Source organism: Camellia sinensis, unplaced genomic scaffold, assembly GCF_055761805.1.
Source record: "Camellia sinensis isolate YWXY unplaced genomic scaffold, ASM5576180v1 Unanchor1, whole genome shotgun sequence".
NCBI lineage: Eukaryota > Viridiplantae > Streptophyta > Magnoliopsida > Ericales > Theaceae > Camellia > Camellia sinensis.
Genome location: NW_028128987.1, coordinates 11,806,618 through 11,833,223, shown reverse-complemented (window position 1 = coordinate 11,833,223; position 26,606 = coordinate 11,806,618). Strand labels below are relative to the sequence as shown.

The 26,606-nt window shown below is 36.7% G+C and overlaps 1 protein-coding gene across 4 annotated transcripts; it reads left to right on the top strand.

The window, feature by feature from the left end:
- Nucleotides 1-1,007: 1,007 nt before the first annotated feature.
- Nucleotides 1,008-26,094, top strand: LOC114275817 (AP-2 complex subunit sigma). 4 transcript variants are annotated; one of them, XM_082910886.1, is made up of 7 exons: nt 1,008-1,170; nt 2,519-2,682; nt 2,793-2,891; nt 2,984-3,034; nt 5,119-5,292; nt 25,429-25,488; nt 25,772-26,094. In XM_082910886.1, the coding sequence occupies exons 2-7, from the start codon at nt 2,680-2,682 to the stop codon at nt 25,811-25,813; spliced, it is 429 nt and encodes a 142-aa protein (XP_082767012.1). In that variant the 5' UTR covers nt 1,008-1,170; nt 2,519-2,679; the 3' UTR covers nt 25,814-26,094. The 4 variants fall into 4 exon arrangements, with proteins under 4 accessions (XP_082767012.1, XP_082767011.1, XP_028073593.1 ...); XM_082910885.1 differs by having other exon boundaries at nt 1,015-1,170; nt 2,506-2,682; XM_028217792.2 differs by lacking the exon at nt 1,008-1,170 and adding an exon at nt 1,244-1,745.
- Nucleotides 26,095-26,606: the final 512 nt, after the last annotated feature.

Genomic DNA, 26,606 nt, shown 5'->3' with positions numbered 1-26,606 from the left:
CGACACCAATGTTGGAGTGTCCATGCTTCATAGGGTGTAACTGTGTCAAGGCAAAGTATTACTTATGTGAAAAATGGATCTAACTTTTTTTGACGAAATTGTGTAAGGTTCAAGTAGGGATATAATTGGTTCGGTACAGTCGATATTTACGTAAAAGATTTTACTAAATTGATAATGTTGGTTTTATTATTTTGAGTACCGATACAGACTACTTTTTCCATCAAACAGTACTGAACTGAACCGATTGAAACAGTTTGGTTGGGTTCAATTTAATCAGTTTAGGACTTTTTAAATTTGAGCCACTTTTAGTATAGTCACTAATTTATATAAAAACACTAAACACCACTTCAAACATATTCAATCCATCCGTTTAATAAATACTTTTCAATTCTTAAATTAACAAAAATACAAACAAAAAAAAGTTAAAAAATATTAAGATTTTAATAATAATGAGTTAGAATTAAGATTATATATTGTAAGAGTTTATAAACTTAGGTTATAGAGATGATAAGGTTAATTAATTAATAATAATAATTTATTATACTTATTAATATCATTATATTATTAAATTATATACATATATTAAATACAATATATATTGAAATAATCAAATTCGATTTAGTATAGTGTATAAAGTGTTTGTGTCGAAATTTTAAAAAAAATTAAATTAAAAAATTACGCAAACCAATTTTTATTAAAAACAAATCAAATGTAATCGATTTCGTACGATTCAATCAATTTGGTTGATTTTTTATTTTTATTTTGGGCGCTGATTGAGGGCCCGAGGCTTCGGGGCTCGAATGCCCCGAAATGCCATTTTAGGTAAAAAAAAAAAAAAAAAAAAAAAGAAAAAAAGAAAGAAAAAAAAAAAACAGTTTCCAAAAATGGAAATTAGGGGTATTAGGGCCAACTTTTTTAGGGCCACCAATCATTTTCCTTTTATTTTTCTCACGTTCTTACGCTCCAGGTATAAAGCCTCAGGTTCTTTACTAGCCTCAACAAAAATGATTTATTATCTCCTAAGGATTTGTAGTTAGGAAGAGGGAAAAATTAGTCTAGGCATCCTACACAAAGAAATTTGACTGTCTCTCTCTCTCTCTCTCTGCAATCTTCAAAGTCCAGCGATCCAAACACTGAACGCTGATCGGCCATTTTCCTTCTCATTCTAAGGCGAGTTCATTTCTCTCTCTCTCTCTCTCTCTCCCTCTCTCTCTCTCTCTCTCTCTATATATATATATAATTTCTATACCACTCGTACACCACATACATATATATCTTGTGATTTATAACCCGTGATGCAAGATTTGCAATTTGTTGATGTCAAGGTTTGGCTGTTCTTATGGCTTCCAATTAGAGAATCTTGAGATCTGCTTCTTAGATTTGTAACTTCGATGAAATTCTGTATCTGTGAAAATTCGGAGAATTGGGTATGGTTGGTGATCGATTTTGTGCTTAGTAATTTGCAAAAAAAAAATAAAAAAATAAAAATAATAATAATTTCTCTGGATTTTGGCCACCGTCTGAATTTTCTCTGATTTTGGCCACGGTGTGAATTTTCTCTGGATTTTGGCCACGGTGTGTATATTTGTTACTGTACGATAATACATTCAGTGACGAGGTAACTCTCATTTGCTCTATTTGTATGTGCAAAATTTGATAAGTACACTGGAAACAAGATTGCTTCGAGCGACATTGGTGCACCTGATGTTCAAATGTCTTACAGCCAGAGAAAATTGGTGAAAATGGTGGTTGATCAATTTTCTCTGGTTTATTGTTGTCTGAATGTCTTACCGTCTAGAGAAAATTGGTCAAAATAGAAATGGTGATTGTCCAATTTTTTCTGATTTAATGTTGTCTGAATATCTTATTGTCCGAGAAAATTGGTCAAAATGAATTGTTCAATTTTTTCTGATTTGATGTTGTCTGAATGTCTTATTGTCCAAAGAAAATTGGTCAAAATGAAAATGGTGGTTGTTGAATTTTCTCTAGTTTGTTGTTGTTTGAATGTCTTACAGTCAAGAGAAAATTGGTCAAAATGAAAATGTTAGTTGTTCAATTTTCTTGCGTTTGATAAAAAATACAAAGATAATTGGTCAAAACACAGAGAAATTCTCTGAGAAGTCTAGAGAAATTCTCTGGATCAAATTTTCTCTGGATCGATATTGAGGGACTTTAGATATTATGAAAATATTGAGGGTTCTTTATGTTATAAAATCTTAATACTAGGGACCTTAAAAAAAATTCTCTATTTTTTTTACAAATATTTTACTTTTAGTTACATTTAAGTAAAATGTATCTAAAAAAGTTAAAAAATTGCTTAAAATTTTAAAAATATTCACTGAAATTAAAAAAAACACAAAAAAAAAAAAAATTAATTGAATCTAAAAAATTAAACCAAACACACCAATTTATTTTATTGGAATTTTCTTTTATTTTTAATAATTTTTTTCTCATATTTTGGTTTTTTTTTTTTTTTTTGTACTTTTTAAAAAAATTGACCGGTAGATTGATTAACCAGACACCAAAATACGGAACATGTGAAAAACACATCCAACGAATCACAAGTCTTTCTCTGTCGCCTCCTCACAAATTGGCAGCTATTCGAAATCAATCATTGTTCATCTCCGTTGCGCCCCCTTGTCGTTGATTCTTGAATTTTTGGTTGATTTCTTCCCAAAAATGGTACTCTCGATTACCCTTTCTCTGATTTTTCAACAAATTTTCTGTTTGGTTCTCGGGAAAAATGAAATGAAAATAAAACAATTTTTTTTTTGTTGGTTTGTGATTGGCAGATCCGGTTCATACTGCTTCAAAACCGGCAAGGGAAGACTCGTCTCGCCAAGTATTACATTCCTCTCGAGGAATCCGAGAAGCACAAGGTCGAATACGAGGTAAATTCATGTTTTGATTTTGTTTTCTTTAGTATATTCTTGTTTCTTGGTTAAAGAATTGAGGATTTTGAGTTTTGTTACCTTGTTTGTAGGTTCATCGGTTGGTTGTGAACAGAGATCCCAAGTTCACCAATTTTGTTGAGGTTGGTATTGTATAAACCCTAGCCATTTAGATTTGAATTGAAAGAAAACAAGGATTGTAATGTTATTAGAATCTGATGCACACACCAAGGTTGGGGTGCATATCTTTTCTGTTAGTTTCACAGGAAATTCTAACCAAGCTAACAAATTGTCCAAACTATTGCCCAACTGAATTTGTTGGCTGTACGGAACCACACCCCCCCCCCCCCCCCCCCAAAAAAAAAATAAATAAAAAAATAAAATAAAATAAAATGGAGGAGCACGTCAGACACATTCGAAGCTTGGGAGAACTGCTGAAACATATTGACGCCTTGTAACTTCAATCCATCACACAAGAACATTGAATGAATTGTCTTTAAGGAACCTCATGAGGTTGTAACAGTGATGCCTGTTGGAAGTTGCAGTACCAAATTTGTTTTGTTGCAACAACAGTATTGAAGATGCAGATATGGTGTGCGACTTACTTTGTGGTTTCTATGTTGTCCCCACTGTTGAAATGCACAAGTATGCATGTTCACCTGAATCCCAAATTTTGGAAATGCAAACACTGATTCTCTCTTGATGCCAATTGGTATACATCTTGATAGACACATCAGAAAAACCAAAATTGGAAATGAAGCACACAACCGAACCGGGGGGGGGGGGGGGGGGGGGTGTTGTGGGCACTTATCAATTCAATGGCCTTGTTTGGTTTGTGTTTCTAAAAAAAAAATTGAGAAAAATTTTCTACAAATAAGTTTTTAAAAGTAATCAAACCAAACAAATTTTTCCAAAAATTGTTTGGTTTACAAATTTTCCAAACAAATCTCTCTCATACACATCAAATCAATCACTTTTTCCAAAACTCTCTCAAAATAATTTTTCAAAACATCTTTTCGAAAAAAGTCAAACCAAACAAATTTTCGTACTTTTTATCTCAAAACATGTTTCTCAAATACAAACCAAACAAGGCCAATACCTTTCTGCATCAGCCACATTTCCAACTCTCTCAAGATCAATCTTTTTCTGGTTTTGACCCAACTTTTCAGTGTCTTCACCACAAAACTCCTTGATCGACATGTCAGTGTCAATGGGAGCATCCTTGAGTACCCCATCAGACATGGTGGCAATGGCTTTCAGCCCATTCTTTGAATGCCTCTTCTTGCCCACCAATTGGTCGGACATTGCTGCAGTGAACCACTCATCCTCAAAGCACTGCAAATCTGTCACCAAGATTTCAGATTCAGCCTCTGTTTCTTCACCCATCAGTTTCTCGATGCGATCGAAACCATCCTAAAAGATCTCAATCAGATTTGAAAGCTTTGCATCAGTTTCTTGACGATCTTTGCGAAACTTGTTGCAAAATGACTCCCAAGGTTTCTTGTGGTGTTGCCATTGCCAAAGATTGTTGGCTCTGATACAACTTGATGCACACACAAAGTATTTAGCAAAGAAAAGAATAACAGAAAGAAGCAAGAGAGATAACAGAGAGAGAAGATCAATTCTAACTAACTAAATCTATTCAACTAACTCTTCTAATTAATTCTTGCTTACACTTGTATCAGACTCTTAAGATGATCTTTGTAATTCATTCTTTGGCTTTTGTACGACTGTATAGTATGAGATTTATATCTTGTTTGGCTTATGCTCATGTAATTGTTGTTTTTCACAAAGTAATGGTTTTTGAAATATTTTGAACCACCAATTTAAAAGGTTCTTTTATCTCTTAGATTATATTGGGGAGTAGCGAGGTGAGTTTATGTGTTGATCATTTCAGTTTGTTAATGTGCAGGAATTTACATTAATTGTATGAATAATTAGGTTTAAATTGATACATAATAGAAGTTGAGATGATGGATTTTTTGTAGCTCTAGGAATTTTAGCTCCTCAGAGAATTTAAACCCTTTTTTGAGTCCAAATGAACTGTTACTATTCCAACACACTTTCTATTGAGATAATAAGCGCGTAATTTTACTCTATCTCTTCACAGGGAATCGGACTTATATCCTAGGTTTTTCCAGCATGACTTCTAACTTTCAATATTTTTATTGCTCTCTCAGGTGCTTTCTTTAAAATCAATAATGTGTTTTTAAAATTTTTCTTGCAGTTCCGTACACACAAGGTTATCTACAGGAGATATGCTGGATTGTTTTTCTCGTTGTGTGTTGATATAACGGATAATGAGTTGGCATATTTGGAGTGTATCCACTTATTTGTGGAGATATTGGATCACTTTTTCAGCAATGTTTGCGAGCTAGATTTGGTATTTAATTTTCACAAGGTTTGTTCCTCTGCTATCTGTTTTTTCTATGTGCCTGATGCCATGTTATTCTTTCATTGGCTTAGATACTGTTGTGGTGATATATATGCTGCAAACTACGTTCTTGTTTTCTTTTGTTCTTCCATATGTTATGGGATTGTTGCTTCGCATTTGAGTTTTTGAATGAATTATTAGTTTCCACTTTTGCCAATAGTTAGGACCAGAGCTCTTATTCTGCTTATGGTATGAATTTCCCAAAATTTAATCTATTTCCAATGATTGTAATGAGGAATAGTGGACTGAAGCTGAGTTATATCATGTTTGTGTAAGATTCCTGAAGGCTTTTCTGTATATTCAATTGTGTTTTAAAGATTACAATCAGACCTTAGATTATATAGCCCTAAATCCTAAACCAAAAAAGGAAAATACAAATACAATTATGTCTCTAACAGGACTCTAACACAATCATGCCTCTAATAGGACTCTAATTTGTACAAAACACACAATAATATATTCTATATTCTCACACCCCCGCTCAAACTCAAGGTGTTTTAGCAGAAAATACTGAGAGTTTGCTAAGAAGAAACTGAAACCGAGCGGTAGTGTGAGTCTTGGTGAAGAAGTCCGTAAGTTGCAAAGCCGAAGGGATGAAAGGAAGTGAGATAGAGGCAGACTGCAGATGCTTGCGAACAAAGTGACAATCAATCTCAATATGTTTCGTCCGCTCATGAAAGACAGTATTGTGGGCAATCTGAACAGCACTGCGGTTGTCACAATAAGAGACACCCAAATCAGATAAGAGACAACGAAGCCAAACAATCTCAGCAGTGGCATGAGCCATAGCACGATACTCAGCTTCGGCAGAAGAGCGAGCAACGACTGATTGTTTCTTGCTTTTCCAAGAGATCAAGAAATCTCCAAGAAATATACAGAAACCAGACATAGACTTACGATTAGTAACATCACCGGCCCAATCAGAGTCAACATAGGCCACCAAGTCCAAATAGGAAGCAGAGGATAACAATAAGCCTTGAAAGATGGTACCCCTGAGATAGCGAAGAACGCGAACCAAAGCAGCCCAATGAGTAGAGCGAGGAGCAGAAACGAACCGACTAACCACATGAACAGCATAAGCAAGATTAGGGCGAGTGACAATCAAATAAACTAAACAACTCACAAGCTCGCGATATAAGGTGGGATCATCCAGAGGGACACCATCAATAGAGTTAAACTTCACATTAAGCTCAACAGGTGTATCAGAAACCTTAGTATTAGTAAGACCAGCATGATGAATGACTTCATTAGCTTACTTAGCCTGAGACAGAAAATAGCCTTTGGGAGAAGAAGCAGCCTCAATACTAAAAAAATACCGTAATGGACCCAGATCCTTCATTTTGAATGTGCGGAAGAGACGCTGCTTGACCTCAGAGATAGCAGAAGAGTCCGAGCCAGTGATGATCATATCATCCACATAGAGTAAGAGAGCAACAAAACCAACTGAGGTATGTCGCAGAAATAAAGCAGAGTCGGTAGCAGAAGGATGAAATCCGAGCTCGGTAACAGCAGTTTGAAATCGATCATACCAAGCACGAGGAGACTGCTTTAGACCATACAGAGCACGCCAAAGACGACAAACCTGACTAGAGGGATGGCGAAGACCAGGGGGAGGACGTATGTAAACCTCCTCAGTGAGATGGCCATTAAGAAAAGCATTCTTAACATTCATCTGATAAAGCGGCCAAGAACGAACAGCAGCAGCAGAGATCAAAGTACGGACAGTAGTCATTTTGGCAACAGGAGCAAATGTCTCCTCATAATCAATACCATACTCTTGAGAGAAACCTTTGGCAACAAGACGAGCTTTGTAACGATCAAGAGAACCATCAGAATGAGTCTTGACTTTGTAGACCCATTTGCAACCAACCATGTTCTTATCAGCAGGCAAAGGAACCAACTCCTAAGTACTAGTTTTCTGTAAAGCAGACAACTCATCCTCCATAGCTTGAACCCAATGAGGATCCTGATAGGCCTCCTTGTAAGACTGAGATTCTACAAAAGAGTGAATAGCAGACAAAAAGGTACGATAGGAAGCAGAAAAACAAGTATTAGACCAACTCAACCTGTTTGGAGGATGACGTGCTCGAGAAGGATATCGGTGTGCAGTAGAATCAGAGTCGTCAGAAGTAGAGGGAGCAGCAGCAGGGGCAGAGACAACCGGTAGAGGAGGAGCCTTGCGACGAGAATAAACTAACAACTGAGGAGGAGAAGAAGCCGAAGGAGGAGAAGCAACTAGAGGTATAGGAAGAGAAAATGGAACAAGCTCAGGGGGAACAGTGGAGATGTACTCATCATACGAGACCTCAGAAGGAAATGGGTCAATGTGAACCAAATCCTCTTTGGAAACTGGAGCAGTGAGAGGGGGAAGCTGGAAGTAAGATAGATGTTCAAGAAAGGCAACATGACGGGAGACATAAAGACGACGGGAAACAGGGTCGTAACATCGATAACCTTTTTGAGTAGGACTATAACCCAAAAAGACACAGAGGACAGACCGGGCACTAAGTTTGGTCCTATCTTTGCGGGGAAGAAGATCAAAACAGGCAGACCCAAACACACGAAGGAGGGGAGTAGTTAGGAATTTGGGAGAACAAAGCCTCATAAGGAGACCGACCAGAAAAAAGGGGAGTAGGCATGCGGTTGAGAAGAAAAGCAGCAGTAAGAATTGCTTCCCCCTAGAATGGAGCCGGAACAGAGGCAGAGAGAAGAAGAGACCTAGCGGTCTCAAGAAGATGACGGTGTTTACGCTCGGCTCGACCATTTTGGGCAGGTGTATCTGTATAGGAAGTTTGGTGAATGGTACCCAAATTGGCCAAATACTCACAGAACTCATTTTTAAAATATTCTCCACCCAAGTCAGACCGTAACACTTTAATTGTAGACCCAAACTGAGTAGTAATCATAGACTGAACAGTACGGTATATCTTATAGAAATCGGACTTATGAGTCATAAGATAAGCCTAAGTGTAACGGGTGCAGTCATCAACAAATGACACATAGTATGCAGAACCCCCTTTGGTGAGAACAGGAGAAGGGCCCCAAACATCAGTGTGAACTAAAGAAAACGGTGTATCAGATAAAGAAGTACTTTTACGAAAAGGTAAGGCTGTCATTTTGGCAAGTTTACACCCCCGACATTCAGTAAGTTCACTAGGAGAAACTTTACCCAAAATACCTGACTGAGCTAAAGACCGTAAGCGGTCAGCAGACAAATGCCCTAATCGAGAATGCCATAAATAGAAAGGACCAGACAGAGAATCTAACTGAAAAGAGGAAAAGGCAGTCAAAGAGGTTGCTATAGGCAGATGCAAGCTCTCCACCACATAGAGGTCTCCAATTCTACGGCCGGTTCCAATCTACTGCTTAGACATTCGATCCTGTATAGAACAGATAGCAGAAGAAAAGATAACATCAAAACCAGAGGCATCAAGCTGACTGGTAGATAATAAACTGACAGATAACTGAGGAACATAAAGGACAGATGGAATAGAGACAACAGACATAGCAGACGGTAGGACAAACCCAACAGATACAATAGACATATCAGATCCATTAGCAGCATTGACAGTAATAGGAAAGGGAGGAGGAGTACAATTTTGAAGTAAGGAGAGATGGGAAGTCATATGATGAGAAGTACCAGAGTCAAAAATCCAAACAGACGAAGAAATACCTGAAAAAGAACCAAGCAAACCTGAATGAAGAGAGAAAATAATTGAGGCAAATGGGGATGGCTGGGAGGTAGACAATATATGCTGAAGCTGATTAATCTGAGCAGTTAAGGAAGCCAAGTAAGGATTAGGAGCTGGAGCGGATGTAGTCTAAGTTACACGGACGCGGGTGCGGGTGTCGGATACGGGTATGTGTCTAGGTGTCAGATTCGCCTATTCGTGAAAATAAGGATACGGGGACTCGGCTAAAAAGTGTCCAAAAAGTAGATACGGATACGGGGACACGGCACATAAAATATTAGTAGAATTTTTATATTGTACTAACTAACTACATAATCTATGCATCATGATTTTTTAGTTTAATTTTTTGATTTTATTTTTAACTTTTTGACTGATTTTTGATATTCTTAAATCAACCCTAAATAAAAAATATTTTTGTATTTATTTTCTATATAAATATAATAATGCTACATTGAATTAATTATATTATAGAAGACACAAAATAAAGAAAATATCAAAAAATAAAATGTGCACACATTACCTGTATACCATCATACACACTTCCCAATTATCTCGAGTCATGTGCAGAGCTCATAAGACCATTATTTTTAAATGAGAAATGTTATGTATCTCAAATATTTTATTAAATATTTTACCAAACCTTTCATATGGGGTGTGATTCACACAAATTTACATGCGTGTGAGTCCTACACCCATATAAGAAGTTTTGTAGAATATTTGGGATCCCTAACATAACTCTTTTTAAATAAAATCTTTCTTTTTTTCTTTTAAAAAAATCACAATATAAAATTAAAAAATAAAATATATTAAAAAATACTTAATAGATTAGTGCTATAAATAAAAATTTTATGCATAATTTTATTCGATAAATATTATTGTTCCCATGGCACTTGTTAATATTGAGAAAGTGTAAAAAAAATATAGTTTCAAAAATATAAAAAGTGAATTAAATTAAAAATATATATTAAATTTAATAATAATTTTTTCAGAATTAACATATTTTTTTATCCTTATTATTCCTTAGCAAGTGTCCCATTCACTTAAAAATAAAAACCTATTGAAGATGCATTTATTTATAATAATGATATTATCACAAAATTTATATATATAATTTTATGCATGAATAGAATTTTTTAATTAATATTTTATTTTTTATTCACATTATCTTATTTTGTAGGTAAAAAATATCATAGAAATAAAAAATAAAAGATTTAATAAAAAAATAAAAAAATTGATTTATTTTCTAAATTTAGTGATATGTGAGGAAGATGATTGGTTAATAATTAAAAAATATTTAATTATTGACTAATCATCTTTTAAATATATATAAAAAAATATATAATTGAAAAATGTTATAAACTCTAAATAATTTATTAAATTTTCTATCAAAATTCTCATGTACATAAGTGTGAGACCCACACAAATTCACACCACACAAATTCACTTGTATAGATCGTATATTCATATAAGAATTTTAATAAAAAATTTAATAAATTATTTAAAATTTCTAACATAACTCTATCTAATTTTTAATTATGACTAACTATAACACACATATATATATATATATATATATTATGTATGCATCCATTCCCTCTTATTATAATTGTAATTTATACACACTGTCCCAGTCCAGCTATCTCGAGCCATGTGATGCTGGACCATATCTCTGGAGACTCTATTTACAATCTTCATCTCACATTTGAAAACTTCTCTTACAGAGATAAAAGAAAAAAAGAATGAAGTCTCATTCTCATCTCTCTCTACCATGTCTCTCTCAGCTCCTTTTCTCATCTATCAGTTCTCCGGCGAAAGGCTTGCGACCTCCGGCGAAAGGCGTGCGATGACGGAGCAGAGGCTTGCGACCTCCAATCCAACTACAAAGGCTTGCGACCTCCGGCGAAAAGGCTTGCGACCTCCGGCGACCATTGGTCGACTGTAAGTTTCTCTACCCTTCTTCTTTCTCCTCTCCTCTCATGTCAGCCGTGTCCGAGGAAATCATGCCGAATCCGACACATATCTCACACCCGCACCCGTGTCGCGTCGTGTCGACACGGGTACTCTGCCCTAAACCGGCGAGTCCATGTAACACAGGATGTAGTATACGCAGCGGGATCAGGAGCTGGAGACATCGTAATAACCAGAGAGAAAAGTGAAGGGGACTGATGGGGCAAAGTGTAATAATCAAAATCTGAGGGGTCAAACTATAATAATATGGAACTTGTTTGGGCCAAACAAGAATAAACAACTGGGTCAAGAGTCGAACCACACAGACAGAGACAAGAGTCAAAGTCGACTCTGGAGCAAACAAGAGTCGAAGTCGACTGAGAGACAAGAGTCGAAGTCGAAGCCGATCATGAGGAACAAGGGCAGACAACTCTTCGATCGTGCGAATCGAAGCAGGAAAGAAGTCGGGATGTCGACTCCAGAGGGGTTACGAACCAGACTGGAGAACCCACGACTCACGACTTCAGAGACGAAGCTGAAAGGGACCGAACCTGAGGTTGCGAATCAGAAGACGACTCGATCAGAGAGACTGAACGAACCAAACCCAATCTCAAACTAGATGGGTCACATGAATTCAGAAGGCTGAAACAAAGAACTCAACGAGGCAAAGAAGCTTTGACAATGGCTGCTAGGGTTTTGAACCATGCTCTGATACCATGTAAGATTCCTGAAGGCTTTTCTGTATATTTAATTGTGTTTTAAAGATTACAATCAGACCTTGATTATATAGCCCTAAATCCTAAACCAAAAAAGGAAAATACAAATACAATTATGTCTCTAACAGGTGTAGACACAAATTTTAAAACATGAAGTGTTTCAACACATTTTAAAATTTTATGTTACAAATGTCCACTGTTTAGTTTTTTGGACTAAACAGTGTTGATTATTTGAATAGCAGGTTCTTATTTCCGATCTGTATTTCAGATCGTTAATTACACATTTTATACAAATGAAACTTCCGATTAATGAAGAACAAAATAAACAACAAAAGACAATTTAAAAAAAAAGAAATTTTTATTGAGATTGTTATGGGTTTTGAACCCTCGAATACAAAATACAATTTGGGTTTGGAACCCTTTACCTATTCATCGCCATTAGCGTAGGCTCTTGAGTTCTCTAGGCTTCTCTTCTTCTTTCTTGTAACGATTTGTTTAGCTCTCAATTTCTTTCTTTCTCTCTCTCTTCTTTTCTACTTCTGATTTTCTGATCCCCCGGTCTTGTGTGATGGTCCTCATATTTATGGAGGGCCATCAGGTGATAGGAACGCTTCATCTTCATTTTGAATTTCAAATTGAATGATAGCGCCTGTTTGAATTTTGAATAATAGCGCTATCTGATTAATCATATATCTGATTAACCGGATTGATCTTTGGGGTTTCATCATGTGTAGTGTCCTTGCTGTAGGCTCTACAGGTGTCATCTTTCGTAGGCTCCACGTGTCATTTGAGCATCTTGAATAACTTGATCTTTGGGGTTTCATCCTGTGTGGTGTCCTTGCTGTAGGCTCTACAGGTGTCATCTTTCGTAGGCTCCACGTGTCATTTGAGCATCTTGAATAACGTCGTTAAGAGACGACGTTGTTTTATTTATACACTTCAACGGAGCAGGTTAATTATTTTGGGAAGTGATTGCCTACAACAATCTTATTGTAGGCTCTATGTGTGTCATTGACTGTATTTGAAATTTAAACATAAATTTGGTTTAAAATTTATGTGCCAACAACAGGACTCTAACACAATCATGCCTCTAATAGGACTCTAATTTCTACAAAACACACAATAATATATTTTATATTCTCACAGTTTGTATACCATGCCTCATAGTGGCTATATTCGTCTATATTTTCATGATAGAAACTCTCATTTGCTGCTGTTTTTCTGACATTTGCATCTTGTTTCTTTCTACCTTTGAATAGTAGTGCATGTTGTGCTGGTCAAATTGTGAACTTGCATAGTGATATTCTAGGAAAACATTAAGGTACAATCATGTGTGGTGTTAGAAATTGTAAATGCTGTAGTATTTGGATACTTTTTGTTATTAGCATTTACTTATGTTTATTCAATTAGCATTTGATGCTATCTCTGCTTTCCTGTAAATTGGAAGGCCTTTTAATTTGTTGTATCTTTTATATTTATTGCGCATTTTTCTTGATGATGGTTGCTTTTGGTTAGTTTTTTTGTTGGTGAAGGACAAGAAACGATATTGGGTTGGTGCTTTTCAACTTGTGTGATTTCCTGTGCCTAACCACTTGATCGTTATTTAGTGTTTCTGTTCTGTAGTATAAATATATACAAGCATAGTTGTCAAATCGAGAACTGTATCAAGAATCGAACCAAATCAAGAATCATTATGTTTCAGTACAAACAATGAAAAATGATGTCAAACAATTAGTGGTGATTCAGGTTCAGTTTTATTCAGGGGTTTGGATGTTTTGGGACTGAACTGACCAAGTTGGTTTACCAGATTGGTGGACCGAACTGACTGAACCTAACCTATGAACCATGCCATTTTGGTTTCAATCGGCTCAGTGTGGTTCGATTATTTGATTCGGTTGACTACTTCATTTGGGCTTTTCAAAAATTAGGGCTCAAATTAGGATTTTCATAAATTAATCGATTGAAATAAAATAAGGGTATCGAAATTACCTTTAGGTGAGTCTCTGTGATGCGCACACAAAGTATTTAACAAAGAAAAAAATAACAGAGAGAAAACAGAGAGAGAAGATCAATTATTTCATAAAATCCCCATACGTTCTTGACACCCATTGTACCTTCTTATACTTCTATAACTAATTCTGCTCATCCACTAACTAATCAAGTCTATCAACTCAATTAACCCTTGTAACTAACTCATGCTTACTCATCATCTAACTAATTCTCCACTTGTATCATTCCATCCCCCTTAAAACAACATTGTTCTCAAGGTTGGGATCAAATACAGAAACGTCAGAATACATAGATGACCAAAAATATCTTCACATTATCTGACTTGTTCCTTGTGGCTTGTTTAGTCAAAGGCTCAAATTGTGCCTGTATGAATGACTTTAGAAGATGCAAAATGATGACCTGATAACCAAGATTAGGTCATTGCTTATGTTTCACTTCTAGCTGCTGCATAACCAGAAGATCCCATATGGTCATTGCATCAATTCTGCTAGACCCCACAGACAGCTGCTCAATTTATCTCTGCATTAAATGCCAAAACAAATATGTTCTTGAGCCACAGATTGTTTCCCACTTGAAAGATTATTTGCTATTGCTTTAGTCCAAATAAGGCTTTGGACTTCTGTAGCTTGTGTACAGGCAGGCCATAGGCCTCTTTGCAAGTTCAACCTTGTGTCCAAAGTTGAAATACAATGACACTCAAATCCACCAGGGTCCCAAGTCTCACCGAAACAAGCAAAGTGGAATTTTTTTATTATTTTTTTTAAAATCAGCAACAACAAAGATATATTAAGGCACAAGGCCAAAAAGAAGTGAGGATAAGGCATCCTCTACATGAAAGAAAAAACAGCGAAAAGAAACTAGAAAGAAACAAACCAAAACACAAAAAAAACAACACTCAGTAACATCTAAAAAAAACAAACTGACACCCAATCTGCAGCAAGCGTAAAAAGTGGAATCCCTCGGAACACTAGACTCGCCGAGGCCCAAAAAGACGCCAAGTATCTCACTTTTTCCCATAAAAAATCTATATCACAAGAAACTCCTTCGAAGACATGCCCATTTCTTTCCAACCAAATGACCCAAAAAATTTCAAAGACATCACAACTCCATAGCACTAATAAGCAAACAAACCTCTTAGGAGTTTGCTCCTCTCTAGGTCTCAGGTTCAAAACCTCTTAGGTGCTATCAACTCTTGTATTGGGCCAGTCCATACGGAGCTCTGCTCTGGCTTTAAATGGGCCCCCGCTAGTGGACGGTGGGATTGGTCCCCCAGGGATTAGTTGAGGTGCGCGCAAACTGGCCCGGACAGCCTGAGTTATCAAAAAAAAATAAGCAAACAAACTAGCAGAAACTTTTTTATGCCCTCTAGAGCAAACAGACAACTGATAGATGTCAACATTAATTGCTTCCTCATCATATTGTGCTGCGAAACCCACTGTAACTAAAGAAATTCTTGAATTCAGATCTGTTATAAAAGCCATTTTAACCTCCTTTGATCGATATCCCATAGGCAACACATCTAGTGAAATTCCTGAAATCTGAATTTTTTCGTTTTCTTTAATCCCCAATTCAATGATGCTAGAACATTTGTCATTTTCCACTGATGAACTGTCAGATTTAGGAATCTTCTCTTTAGATACAATCTCTAAATGGAAAAGAGGGTGAGTTTTCATACATGGAACATCTGCTTTTAATTTCCCCAACTCTACCACCACCACATTCTTCTCATTTGCACAAGACTCATCATCTGAACTGTTGTGGCTGTTGTTCCTAGAAATCTGTCCATCCAAAGACTTCTGTCCATCATAAGATTCTTCCTCATACCCAGCATACTTGATACAATCATTCTTTCTGTCATAATCTGTATCAGGCTTCAATACATCATCAATTTGGATAATAGTTTCCTTGTTTTTAGCCACTGCTTTTGAATCATCACTTTCTTCATAATCATCACTATCTTCATCATTCCAACTTAAAGCACCCTCTTCTAATTCCTTTGATTCCTTGCAGTGCATATTTGGATCACATTGAAAATCAAGAACTGTCTTAGAATTAGATATTTGATTACCAGCACTTCCATCAAAAATCTAATTCTTACCATGAGATTTGATCTCAGGGTTGGTGCTCTAAATGCGCATCTCTTGTAGTAACGCTAAACCAATGGTTTGATCCATGGTATAGGGTTGGAACCTTCGCACACCAGCCTTGATTTCAAGTCCATTGATGAAGCACTTTATTGAGAATTCATCAGGCACATTCTGGGTTGTATCAACTATTTCTTGAAACCTTCTTTTGTAAATCCTAACATTTGATAATTGCCTCAGTTTTCTGAGTTTTTCCACTGCCTCTTCAAGATCTTGATTTTTGCAAACTTGAAATCGTCAGCTGTTCTGATTTCTTGAGATCCAGCCCCTCCTGCCATGGCTGTGATACCTCACAGGTCTGAGAATCTACTGCTCTGATACCACTTGATGCACACACAAAGTATTTAACAAAGAAAACTGTTAAATTTGATGTATGGAAAAAATAGAGAGAATGAAATATGTATTGATGATTGATATTATTGATTGATGTATTGATGTATATATTACAATGTTTCATGATTCCTATATATAGAAGAGGGTGAGTGTGTAGTAGGTAAGGAGTAGGTGAAGTGGAGGTGGTAGTGGTGTAGTGGGTTAGGTTTAGTGGAGTAGGTGAGGTGGTAGTGGTGTAGTGGGTTAGGTTTAGTGGAGTAGATTTAAGTGGGTGAAGTAGGTGATAGTGGTAGGTTTTGGTACATTTTTAACAGCCCCCCGCAAACTCAAGGGGGATAGGAACTAACCAACTTGAGTTTGGAGAGACTAACAAAACAAGAAAATAGACAAATACATAAAATAAAAAAGGATAGGAGACACTGTATGGTCGTGTCAGACCATTGGTGAAGACACTGGATGGTGGTGTCATAACGTTGTAGAGGACACTGTATGGGGGTGTCATAACGTTGTAGAGGACACTGTATGGTGGTGTCATAACGGTGTAGAGGACACTGGATGGCGGTGTCAGACCGATGTAGAAGACAGTTTATGGGGTCATGTCGGACCGTTGTAGCAGACAGTGTTGTGACAGTTTACGGAGTCTTGCTGGACCCTTGTAGAAACTAACCGGAATCAATGTCGGGACAGTTTACAGAGTCTTGTCGGACCCATAAAGGAGCTGACCGGAATCAATGTCGGGACAGTTTACAGAGTCTTGTCGGACCCATGAAGGAGCTAACCGGAATCAATGTCGGGACAGTTTACAGAGTCTTGTCGGACCCTTAAAAAGTCGCACCCTCAAAAGGTGTGCCCAATCTTTCAAAAGGCGTGCCCAATCCATAAAAAGGCGTGCCATCAAAAGGCGTGCCCAATCCATAAAAATGCGTGCCATCAAAAGGCGTGCCCAATCCATAAAAAGGCGTGCCATCAAAAGTTGCGCCCTCAAAAGGCGCGCCCACTTCATCAAAAGTCGTGCCCGACAAAAAGCGTCGAGCCATCAAAAGGTGAGCCGGAGACGCGGCGAGGCACGTGAGCGACAGAGCGGCGTGTCAGCCGCGTCGTCAGTGTCAATATAAACCAATGCGGAGGCGGTGGAAACCAAACCAGACTGAAACCTCTAAACTTGTCATTCTGAAACAATCTGTAAATAATCTGTATCCAACCCTTCTCGGAAACACTCAGCAACCCAAAAAACATGGCCTCTTCTTCCCGTTCAGCTACCCAGAACATGGCCTCATCTTCCCGTGGTCTGCTCACTCTCTTTCCCGACCTCAACGAGTCAACAGGAGAGATAACTGGTGCGGTGGCCCGTGAACCTCAACCAAACACCTCTGGTTTTGCTCCGTTGAACTTTCCGATGCGGTCGGTGGAGCAAAAAATGGCAGTGCAAACGGATATTGAAGCCAATCAGTATACTTTGAAGTCATGTGTGGAAACCATGACTGCGGTCACAAACTTGTCGCACCGGCTGCAGAGTAGGACAAATGAGGTGCAGCATTTAAACGCCCAACTGGCTCTGCTCCAGCGCATGTATAAGGATGCGCGAGCAGAGATAAGTGTGCTAAAGGCGGAAAATAAGGAGCTGAAGCGGAAGGCCACCGTGATGTTCCGATTTGGAGGGCCGCCATATGCTGCAGTGGAGGAGCAGGAAGTAGTGATCGTGCCCAGTGGAGTGGGAAACACGGAGGCAGCACCGGCAAGGATTGCCCAGGACGGTGGCTGTAACGCCCTCAAAATAATAACATTAAACCCATCAGATAAGACATGCATTTACATATAAACTAACCACATTCCTTTATTTCATTGAGTTCCATTACATAAGTATTACATGTTAACATCAAAACAAAATGCCCTACGGGCTTACAGCTTTCCAAGTTAACACTTGGTTACAACAAAGAGTACTAACTCGTTACACATTAAGCCCTTGGCTTGAAGTTACATGTAATACATCAAAAGTAAAACAACTACACTATGTCCGCCTCTAGCCTCCCAAACTATGTCCTTGGAGGTGGCATGCTTCCTGTACCTGAAAATGATATTCCCATATAGGGTGAGCCACAGCCCAGTAGAAATGCACTAAACCAACCATGGACATTGACTAAAACATTAGCAATTGATAGTTGGTCAACACTGATGCAATCACATAAATAACATATTTATGTCAACGACTTACAAGTCCCAATTACTTTTCATTTTCCCTTTAACAACAGATAAGCATACTAGCTCTATCATCATTTCCACAGATATGTATAAAAACTATATCCACATTCTCAACAGATATGTATAACAACAATATCCTCAGATAAGCATATAAGCTGTATCCACACTCTACAACAGATATGTATATCAACAATATCCACAGATAAGCATACAAGCTGTATCCACACTTCACAAAGATAAGCATATGAGCTCTATCTTCACTTCTCTAGACAAGCATATGAGCTGTGTCTACGGAGTTCATCCCCTATCTCTTCCCAATACCTATCCGGTTTAGAGGTACATCCCCTATCTTCCCCTAAACCGCGGAGTACATCCCCTATCTCCTCCTCTACACATAACGTATATAAACACATTGGTTCTATATACAATCACACAATACACACAATTAATGTATTCTATCAACCGTCAAGTTCCATGACACATTCCATTGATTAGTTTCCGTTTACCTAATCATCATGCATTGTCTACAACAATCTCGACTATCCTCCACCGATAGCCCAAAGCAGTTATTTCTAAAACAGAAAATAAATGCACAAATGGATATTCAATCAACATTCTATTTCCTCATTTCTCACCAATTAATTATCCCAATTAATTAAACAATGTAATTAGGCCATTTTCCATAATTACTATTTCAACCCTTAGGTCCCATTTTCATCAATGATTCAACAATCATTCCATTTTTCTATGCCAAACATGCATCTAGGTTTATTATGAATAAAACCCCAACTTTTGTAAAATTACACAAAAGTCCCAAACTTTCACAAAATTACCAAACCAAGCCCAACATCTCAAAATACCAAAATTTAAAGACAAAACCCATAGAGAGGAGTAGGTTATCCCTACCTCAAATTCGGAGTCCCAAAGGAGAAGACGACAAAACCCAACGTGCTCCAAAACCCGAGATTTTCAGATTAAAATGAAGCCCTCGACGATCAACAACTTTTTTGTAAAGGCCAAAGGTGAGTAAATCACTCCTACTAGATCAAAACCTAGAGAGAAGGTAGAGTCTAGAGTGAGAGGCTCAACAATGGTGATTTTGGAAAAGTAAGAGAGAGAAGAGAAAGTGAAAAAGTGATTTGAAAAGTCACAATTTCGGGACTTTAACCCAGGTCTCCGCTCGAGCGTAAAACACCCCGCTCGAGCGTCCACTCACAGACTTCCGCTCGAGCGGCCAACCTCCCGCTCGAGCGCAGAATGCACTCGCCCAGCACTTTTGCAGAACCAGACCTCCGCTCGAGCTCCCAACCCTACGCTCGAGCGGCACTCAGACAACCCCGCTCGAGCGGCCAATACCACGCTCGAGCGTACAACGCTGCACAGGAAAATACTGAATGGGTGTAATCTCCGCTCGAGCGCCAACACCTCCGCTCGAGCGTACAGGCCAAAAATCTGGGCAACTAGTTTTGGTTTCTAAACTCAACCATCCTGAAACAAATCCGCCCAACACATCCTATAACTCAAATACGAAGTAAAAGGATGTAAACAAAATAATAAACAACTACCAACATCCACGGACACATGTCCGGATCACGGTATAACAAGGGTAAACCCGGGATCGCTATAGTGGCAAGAAGAAAAGACCGACTGCAGAGTAGAGAAGAAAAATCCCACTGTGCCGATTTGTGTTGGTTTGGTTTTGTGTTTGTTGTGTTTTTTTTTTTTTTTTTTTTTTTTGTTGGTGTAAAATGGTGATCGGGGTGAGTCCCGACATGAAGAAAATAAGTTGGTGTGCAGTTCGTCTTCTTCCTTTGTTTTGTTTTGTTTTTTTTTTTTTTTTTTGGTGCAAAGAAATAACAATGAAAAAAAAGATGAAAAATAAAGTGAAAGAGAAATAAAAAAAGAAAAAAAGAATTAGAAGAGATGTGAAATCAAAACGAGAGAGTGAGGGAAAAAAAGAGAGGGGTTCACGTGGGTGCTGTGTGTGAAAATTTGCAATGGTTTTTTTTTTTTTTTTTTTTTTTTTTTTTTTTTTTTTTATGAAAAAAAAAATAAAGAAATAAATAAAATAAAAGAAAGAAAGTGGAGTGGTGTCTGCCATGTGCATGCGTGTGATGAGTGTTTGGGAATATAGTATAATAAAGAGATATAGATATATATATATATAAAAGATAAGGGTTTGAAAGTGGCAGAGAGAGAGAAAAGAGATATACATGGGCAAATCAATGTGTGTGTCGGTGAGTGGTCTGGAAAGTAAAAGAAAAAAAAATAAAGAAATGGAGTGGGCTTTGCATTCGGCATGGTGGAGGGAAAAAAGTGTAAGGTCGAAGGCTGCACTCGTAGTGCTGAGGGGCAGATTGGCTGAAAAAGGTTCTCATTTGAGTGCTCCAAAAAAGGTAATTATCTCCTTCAAAAATCGGTGGGCCGGCTGGTGAATATTTGAAGGTTGTAATGCTGGAACAAAGAAAAGCTTGCTCAAAGGCCTGATCATTCACGGTTTTGAGTTGATAACCAATTTTTTTTTTTTTTGTGTTTTTTTTTTTTTTTGATCGGACGGCGGCGATTGAGGTATGCAGGCTGATCAGACGGTGTTGAGCTTGAGACCTGGTGGCAATGGAGGCAATCAAGGCAGCAGAGTCCTTGGTCCTCGCTTCGAGCCTTCTTCTGGATTTGGATCTTCTTCTCTATCTTCAGATCTTTCTCTCCTTCGTCCTCATGGCGGCGCTCCTTCTTCCTTCTATCTCAAGACTGGAGATTCCCGGTTCGAGGGCCATGAGCGTGTTCGTTACAGCCGGGACCAGTTGTTGCAACTTAGGGAGGTTGGTAACATCCCTGAGGCTATACTCATATTGTCAAATCCAAAAGACGGCATAAGAACAGAGGGAGGAACAATGACAAAGGAAGAATATTTTCGGGTATGTGTTTGAAAATTCTAGCGGACTAGGTTGAGGTCCGGCGGGCGGCCAAGGCGAGGTTGCCGCCCGCCGGTGAAGCGGGAAATACTAAGGTCTTAACCTTGCTCTGATACCATGTTAAATTTGATGTATGGAAAAAATAGAGAGAATGAAATATGTATTGATGATTGATATTATTGATTGATGTATTGATGTATATATTACAATGTTTCATGATTCCTATATATAGAAGAGGGTGAGTGTGTAGTAGGTAAGGAGTAGGTGAAGTGGAGGTGGTAGTGGTGTAGTGGGTTAGGTTTAGTGGAGTAGGTGAGGTGGTAGTGGTGTAGTGGGTTAGGTTTAGTGGAGTAGATTTAAGTGGGTGAAGTAGGTGATAGTGGTAGGTTTTGGTACATTTTTAAGGAAGAGAGAAAACAAAGAGAGGAGATCAATTATCACATAAAATCTCCATACATTCTTGATACCCATTGTACCTTCTTATACTATATGTATAACTAATTCCACTCATCCACAACTAACTAATCAAGTCTATCAACTCAACTAACTCACAGGTCTGAGAATCTACTGCTCTGATACCCCACTTGATGCACACACAAAGTATCTAAAAAAGAAAAGAACAACAGAGAGAAGGAAGAGAGAAAACAAAGAGAGGAGATCAATTATCACATAAAATCTCCATACATTCTTGATACGCATTGTACCTTCTTATACTATATCTATCACTAATTCCACTCATCCACAACTAACTAATCAAGTCCATCAACTCAACTAACTCTTGTAACTAACTCATGCTTACTCATCAACTAACTAATTTAATTCTCCACTTGTCACTGATGCAATTCAAGAAATTGACATAGAAAAATAGTAGAGAGAGAAAATGATAGAATTAGATCATCATTCAGCCAGAAAGTTCCAACAAAATTCCCTTTGCATTCCTAACACCCATTGTACCTTCTTATACTACATCTATAACTAATCCCACCCATCCATAAACTAACTAATCAAGTCTATCAACCCAAACTACTCAACTAATTCTTGTAACTAACTCATGCTCAACTAACTAATTCTCCACTTGTATCATTGATTGAATGAATCACTGATTGAGTGATTGTCGACAAGGAGAGATGATCCTTGTTATGTCCACAGAGACATTAACAAGAAGTTGGATAGAGACGATCGTTGCATTGACTGTAAAGATATCGACAAGAAAAGAGAGAGAGAGAGAGAGAGAGAGATTTAATATGCTATATATGTGTGGACGGTTAGGATTAAAGGCAGAGTTTTAAACTAAACCGGTTTAGTTTCAGCTGCGGAGGTTTGGAAAAATATAAGTCGACCGCGAATGAATTTAAAAAAATTTACCAAAATAAAAACCAAACCTACCAGATTAAGGAGGGAAATTGTCCAAATTTTTTTTCTCGGCCAGTTCGGTCCTCTCTCCTAAATATTTCACCCCTACAATCATATATATGAAAAAAAATTAAAAAATTGATTTTGGCACATTTTATAGAATAGTTATTATATACGGATGTGATTACACCATCTAATGGAGAAAATATTACCTTCATAGCAAGAGATGTGGGTCTAAATTCACCGATTGTAAAATTATTCAAAACTTATAATATGATCCCTTTTGGCATTCAAAAATGGACTTAGGAATAAGGTTGTTAAGATCGGGATCCTACATAAGATCGTTTTAGGGGTCTGTCGGATCGGATCGTAGGATCGGATCGAGAATCGTAAGATCCTACTAAAATGATTAAAAAATGCAATAATTTTTATATGACTAAATAATACTATCAAAATATATATAGAATAAGCCCCAAAAAAAGAAATATAGCAATTCAATGTAGCATTCAAACATTTTTTTTTCAAAAAAAGAAGTCAAAAACATAATAAAACCAAATACTAACACTTGCAGGCATTAAAACAGCAGTAGCATTATCATTTATAGCATTGTAGGCATTTCCAATTATACATAAGCATGATTAAGGTGTCTCAACTTCACTCTCATCTCAACCTCATTCACTGAACTGCATATAATTAATTTGAAGTTCCATGTCCATGAAGGCTCACCAATAATGGACAAACCTGAATTTCCCAGAAAGTGACAAACTTTCAAAGTGCAAACAAGAGCAAAAATAAATAAATAAATAAAATAAGCAAGAGTAAAATTTCTTTATTGATGAAGAATGATTGTTCAGTTGTTTTTAGTATTTTTTTTACAGAACAAAAATAAATAAATAAATAAGAGGTAATTTACAGAACCAAAAATAAATAAATAAATAAATAAGAGGTAATTTACAAAACCAAAAATAAATAAATAAATAAGACCCCAAAAAAAAAAAAAAATCACCGAAGGAGGTGATTCAGTAAAGAAAGAAGGAGAGATCAATGAAGAAAGAAAGAGGAGCTGCTGAGCAGCGAAGAAAGAAGAAGAGTCTTCAAATTCGAAGAAAAAAAAATAGAGCAGCAGACCTGGAGTGGAGTCAACGAAGGAGAGAGAGGGAGAAGAAGAAGAAGAAGAAAAGGAAGAGGAAGCAGCGTACCTGGAGTTGTTTGCCCAGGTCAGGCTTCGTTTGATGTTGAATGATTGAATCTCACTTTCCCTAGGTCAGTTTTCTTCGTTTGCCCTAATCGCACTTTGCTTCTCTCATTTTAGGTCCTGATTTTGCTTTTAAGTTGCCCAAAAAATCCTTCAAATCTGGATCGCATGGAGTCACGATCCAGATGCGATCCTACCGATCTCGTCGATCCCACCACGATCCTGCTCTAGGGTCGATCCGATGTACGATCCAGATTGAATAGTGCATATTGAGTCGTAGGATCGTACGATCCTACGATCCGGATCGCGATCTTAACAACCTTGCTTAGGAACCCTTTATAGAGTAATAAGTAGAAAAATCAAGTAGAATTTCTTTATTTTAAAATTCAAAATACTTTAAAAGATATGCTTATTATTCAAAAAAAAGTTTAAATGAAGCAGTTGTGGAACCATTGCATCTGACAGACTTGATCCAAATATTAGACCATATTTATTTCAGTAAAAATATCAATAGATAATTCATGGGTTCAGGTTACTTCAACCTTAAACATCCTTAAATGCATTATGACATTTTCTTAGGAAACAAATGAGGAAAAAATGTTAAAATATGTTAGGTTTGATTGGATCTAATTGGATCCTATTAAAAACTTTCTAATCACCAAAATAACAACAGTCATGCAAGGTATTGATTATTTTCATAATAAACATTGTTAGAAGTTGTATATGGCATTTTCACTAAAAAAAAGGATAAAAAAATATTGGAATCTATCAGATATGATAGTTTCAAGAATTGAATGTATCATAAAAAGTGAATCAATTGGTTATGAATCATGCGATTTACGATAAATTTTATCCCAAAATAGATCCACCTATAGATTCATATCGATCTATGCATGAATCACAAATCATAATATTATGATAATAGAGCTTACAAGTAACTTCTGCATATAAAATTGGACAGTTGCTGTAAGCTATGTACAGCATCATTATTAAATTAGAACGGTAATTTAATGCGTATGGCTAGTAACATGAATAATTTTGAGAGATCATGTTGGGGTGCTGGACCATCAGTTGAAGAAAGAAAACATGATGATATGCAAAAGTTGCAACAAATATGAATACGAACTGGTGTTAGTAAATGACTTGGCCACTGTGTTGGCGATTAGCTTTGATCAATCTGTGTGGATGTTGGCATGATATTGTGAGAAAATGATTGGTAGCATTTTCCTCTGCTGGCCACTTAGATTAATACCCATTTGGGATAGCTGTGCTGCACTACCACCTTTGTGTAACTGCGAAGCAAAAACTATGTTTTACTTTTTAGAGGATGCATGAGATGTGTTATATTTGATCATTAAAGAGTGGCATATGTTAACCCCTTAGCTCCATTTTTGTTTGACATAAAAATCATTATGCTTGGTGAGTAGCTTCCATGTCTCTTGATCAACCATCACATTTTTGGACCTGCCTTTAAATTTATGCAGCATTTTGTCAATTTTAGAGGTCTGGTGTCTATTTTAGTTCCCTATACATTGATATTGTTCATTGATTTCTTTAATTTTAATTTTTTTAGTGTTCTGATTACCTGTCCTTTTAAAATAGGTGTATCTGATACTGGATGAGTTCATTCTTGCCGGGGAGCTCCAAGAAACAAGCAAGAGGGTATGTAGTGTTCTATAACGTTTGTTTCATTCCTCGTGCATCTAGAAAGAATGTTATAAAAGTTTCTGCACCTCCTATTTTGTGTTTTTTAGGAAAATGATAGCTACACAAATATCTGGTGATGTTGTTACTATTTAGTTTCAATTGACCATTATATTAACTTTGATTGAGGTGGATTTCCAAGATCTCCAACAAAAGGCTTTTGTTTGTAATTCTTGCATATAATTTTTGAAACTATTTGAGGAATCTGGAACTAGAGTTGGGTTTTTGTTTAAACTTGCAGGCAATTATAGAGAGAATGGGGGAGTTGGAAAAGCAGGAGTAAAGAATTATGTTGCAGCAGCTTGTGTTCGAGCACTTTTTTCCATCTTCAATCCTTCGTGGGTTTTTTTCTCGTTTCTTTTTTGGTGAAATTTGTTTACACCATATCACAGTTGGTATTGTTGTGATAATATTAGAAAATTCAACCTAAAGGATTTTGCTTCCTGCCCTTTTCTATATCTTCAGCGTGCGGCCTTTTGCATTTTCTTCTATGACATCTCTGGTATTTGTTGTTTAAATCAATTTGTTAACCTATATTATACAATGGACAAGATTGCTTGTGCATATGCTTTTGTTTTTATAAATAATTTATTTATTTATTCTGAAATTATTCTTATGTTAGAAGAACCTCCTCTGGAAAGGGTAATGGAGTATGACTTGGTTGAACTATTTTTCTGTCGACATTCTGGACTCTGTTGAACTCTCTGCAAAATAATTGATTTCCTCCATTTTTACTACATTGTTTTTGTTTGGTTTCAATTTCGTAATTAGTTTTCTAAAATTTTTCTACAAAAATAGAAATTAGTGTGATAGAAACTAACATCAAAAATATAATTTTAAATTTTTAAAAATTATTTTTGTGCTCCAAAAAGGTAAAATCAGATGAAGTGATGAGTGTTTTTTATTTATTATTTTTTTTATAAATTTAATATTTATTTTTAAGTTTTTTTTTTTTTGTTTATAGAAAATATATTTTGAAAATCAAATCAAACAGTATGGAAATGCAAATTGTATTTGTTTAACTTCAGTTACTCTTTCTTGCATTCTAAGGAAAAAACCAATCCAATAGTATCACC

Excerpts from the sequence above, each read along its gene's own strand:
- LOC114275817 (XM_082910886.1), top strand. Across the intron at positions 2,892-2,983 it reads AGCACAAGGTCGAATACGAG|GTTCATCGGTTGGTTGTGAA; the intron begins GTAAATTCATGT and ends CCTTGTTTGTAG. Across the intron at positions 25,489-25,771 it reads TCCAAGAAACAAGCAAGAGG|GCAATTATAGAGAGAATGGG; the intron begins GTATGTAGTGTT and ends TTAAACTTGCAG.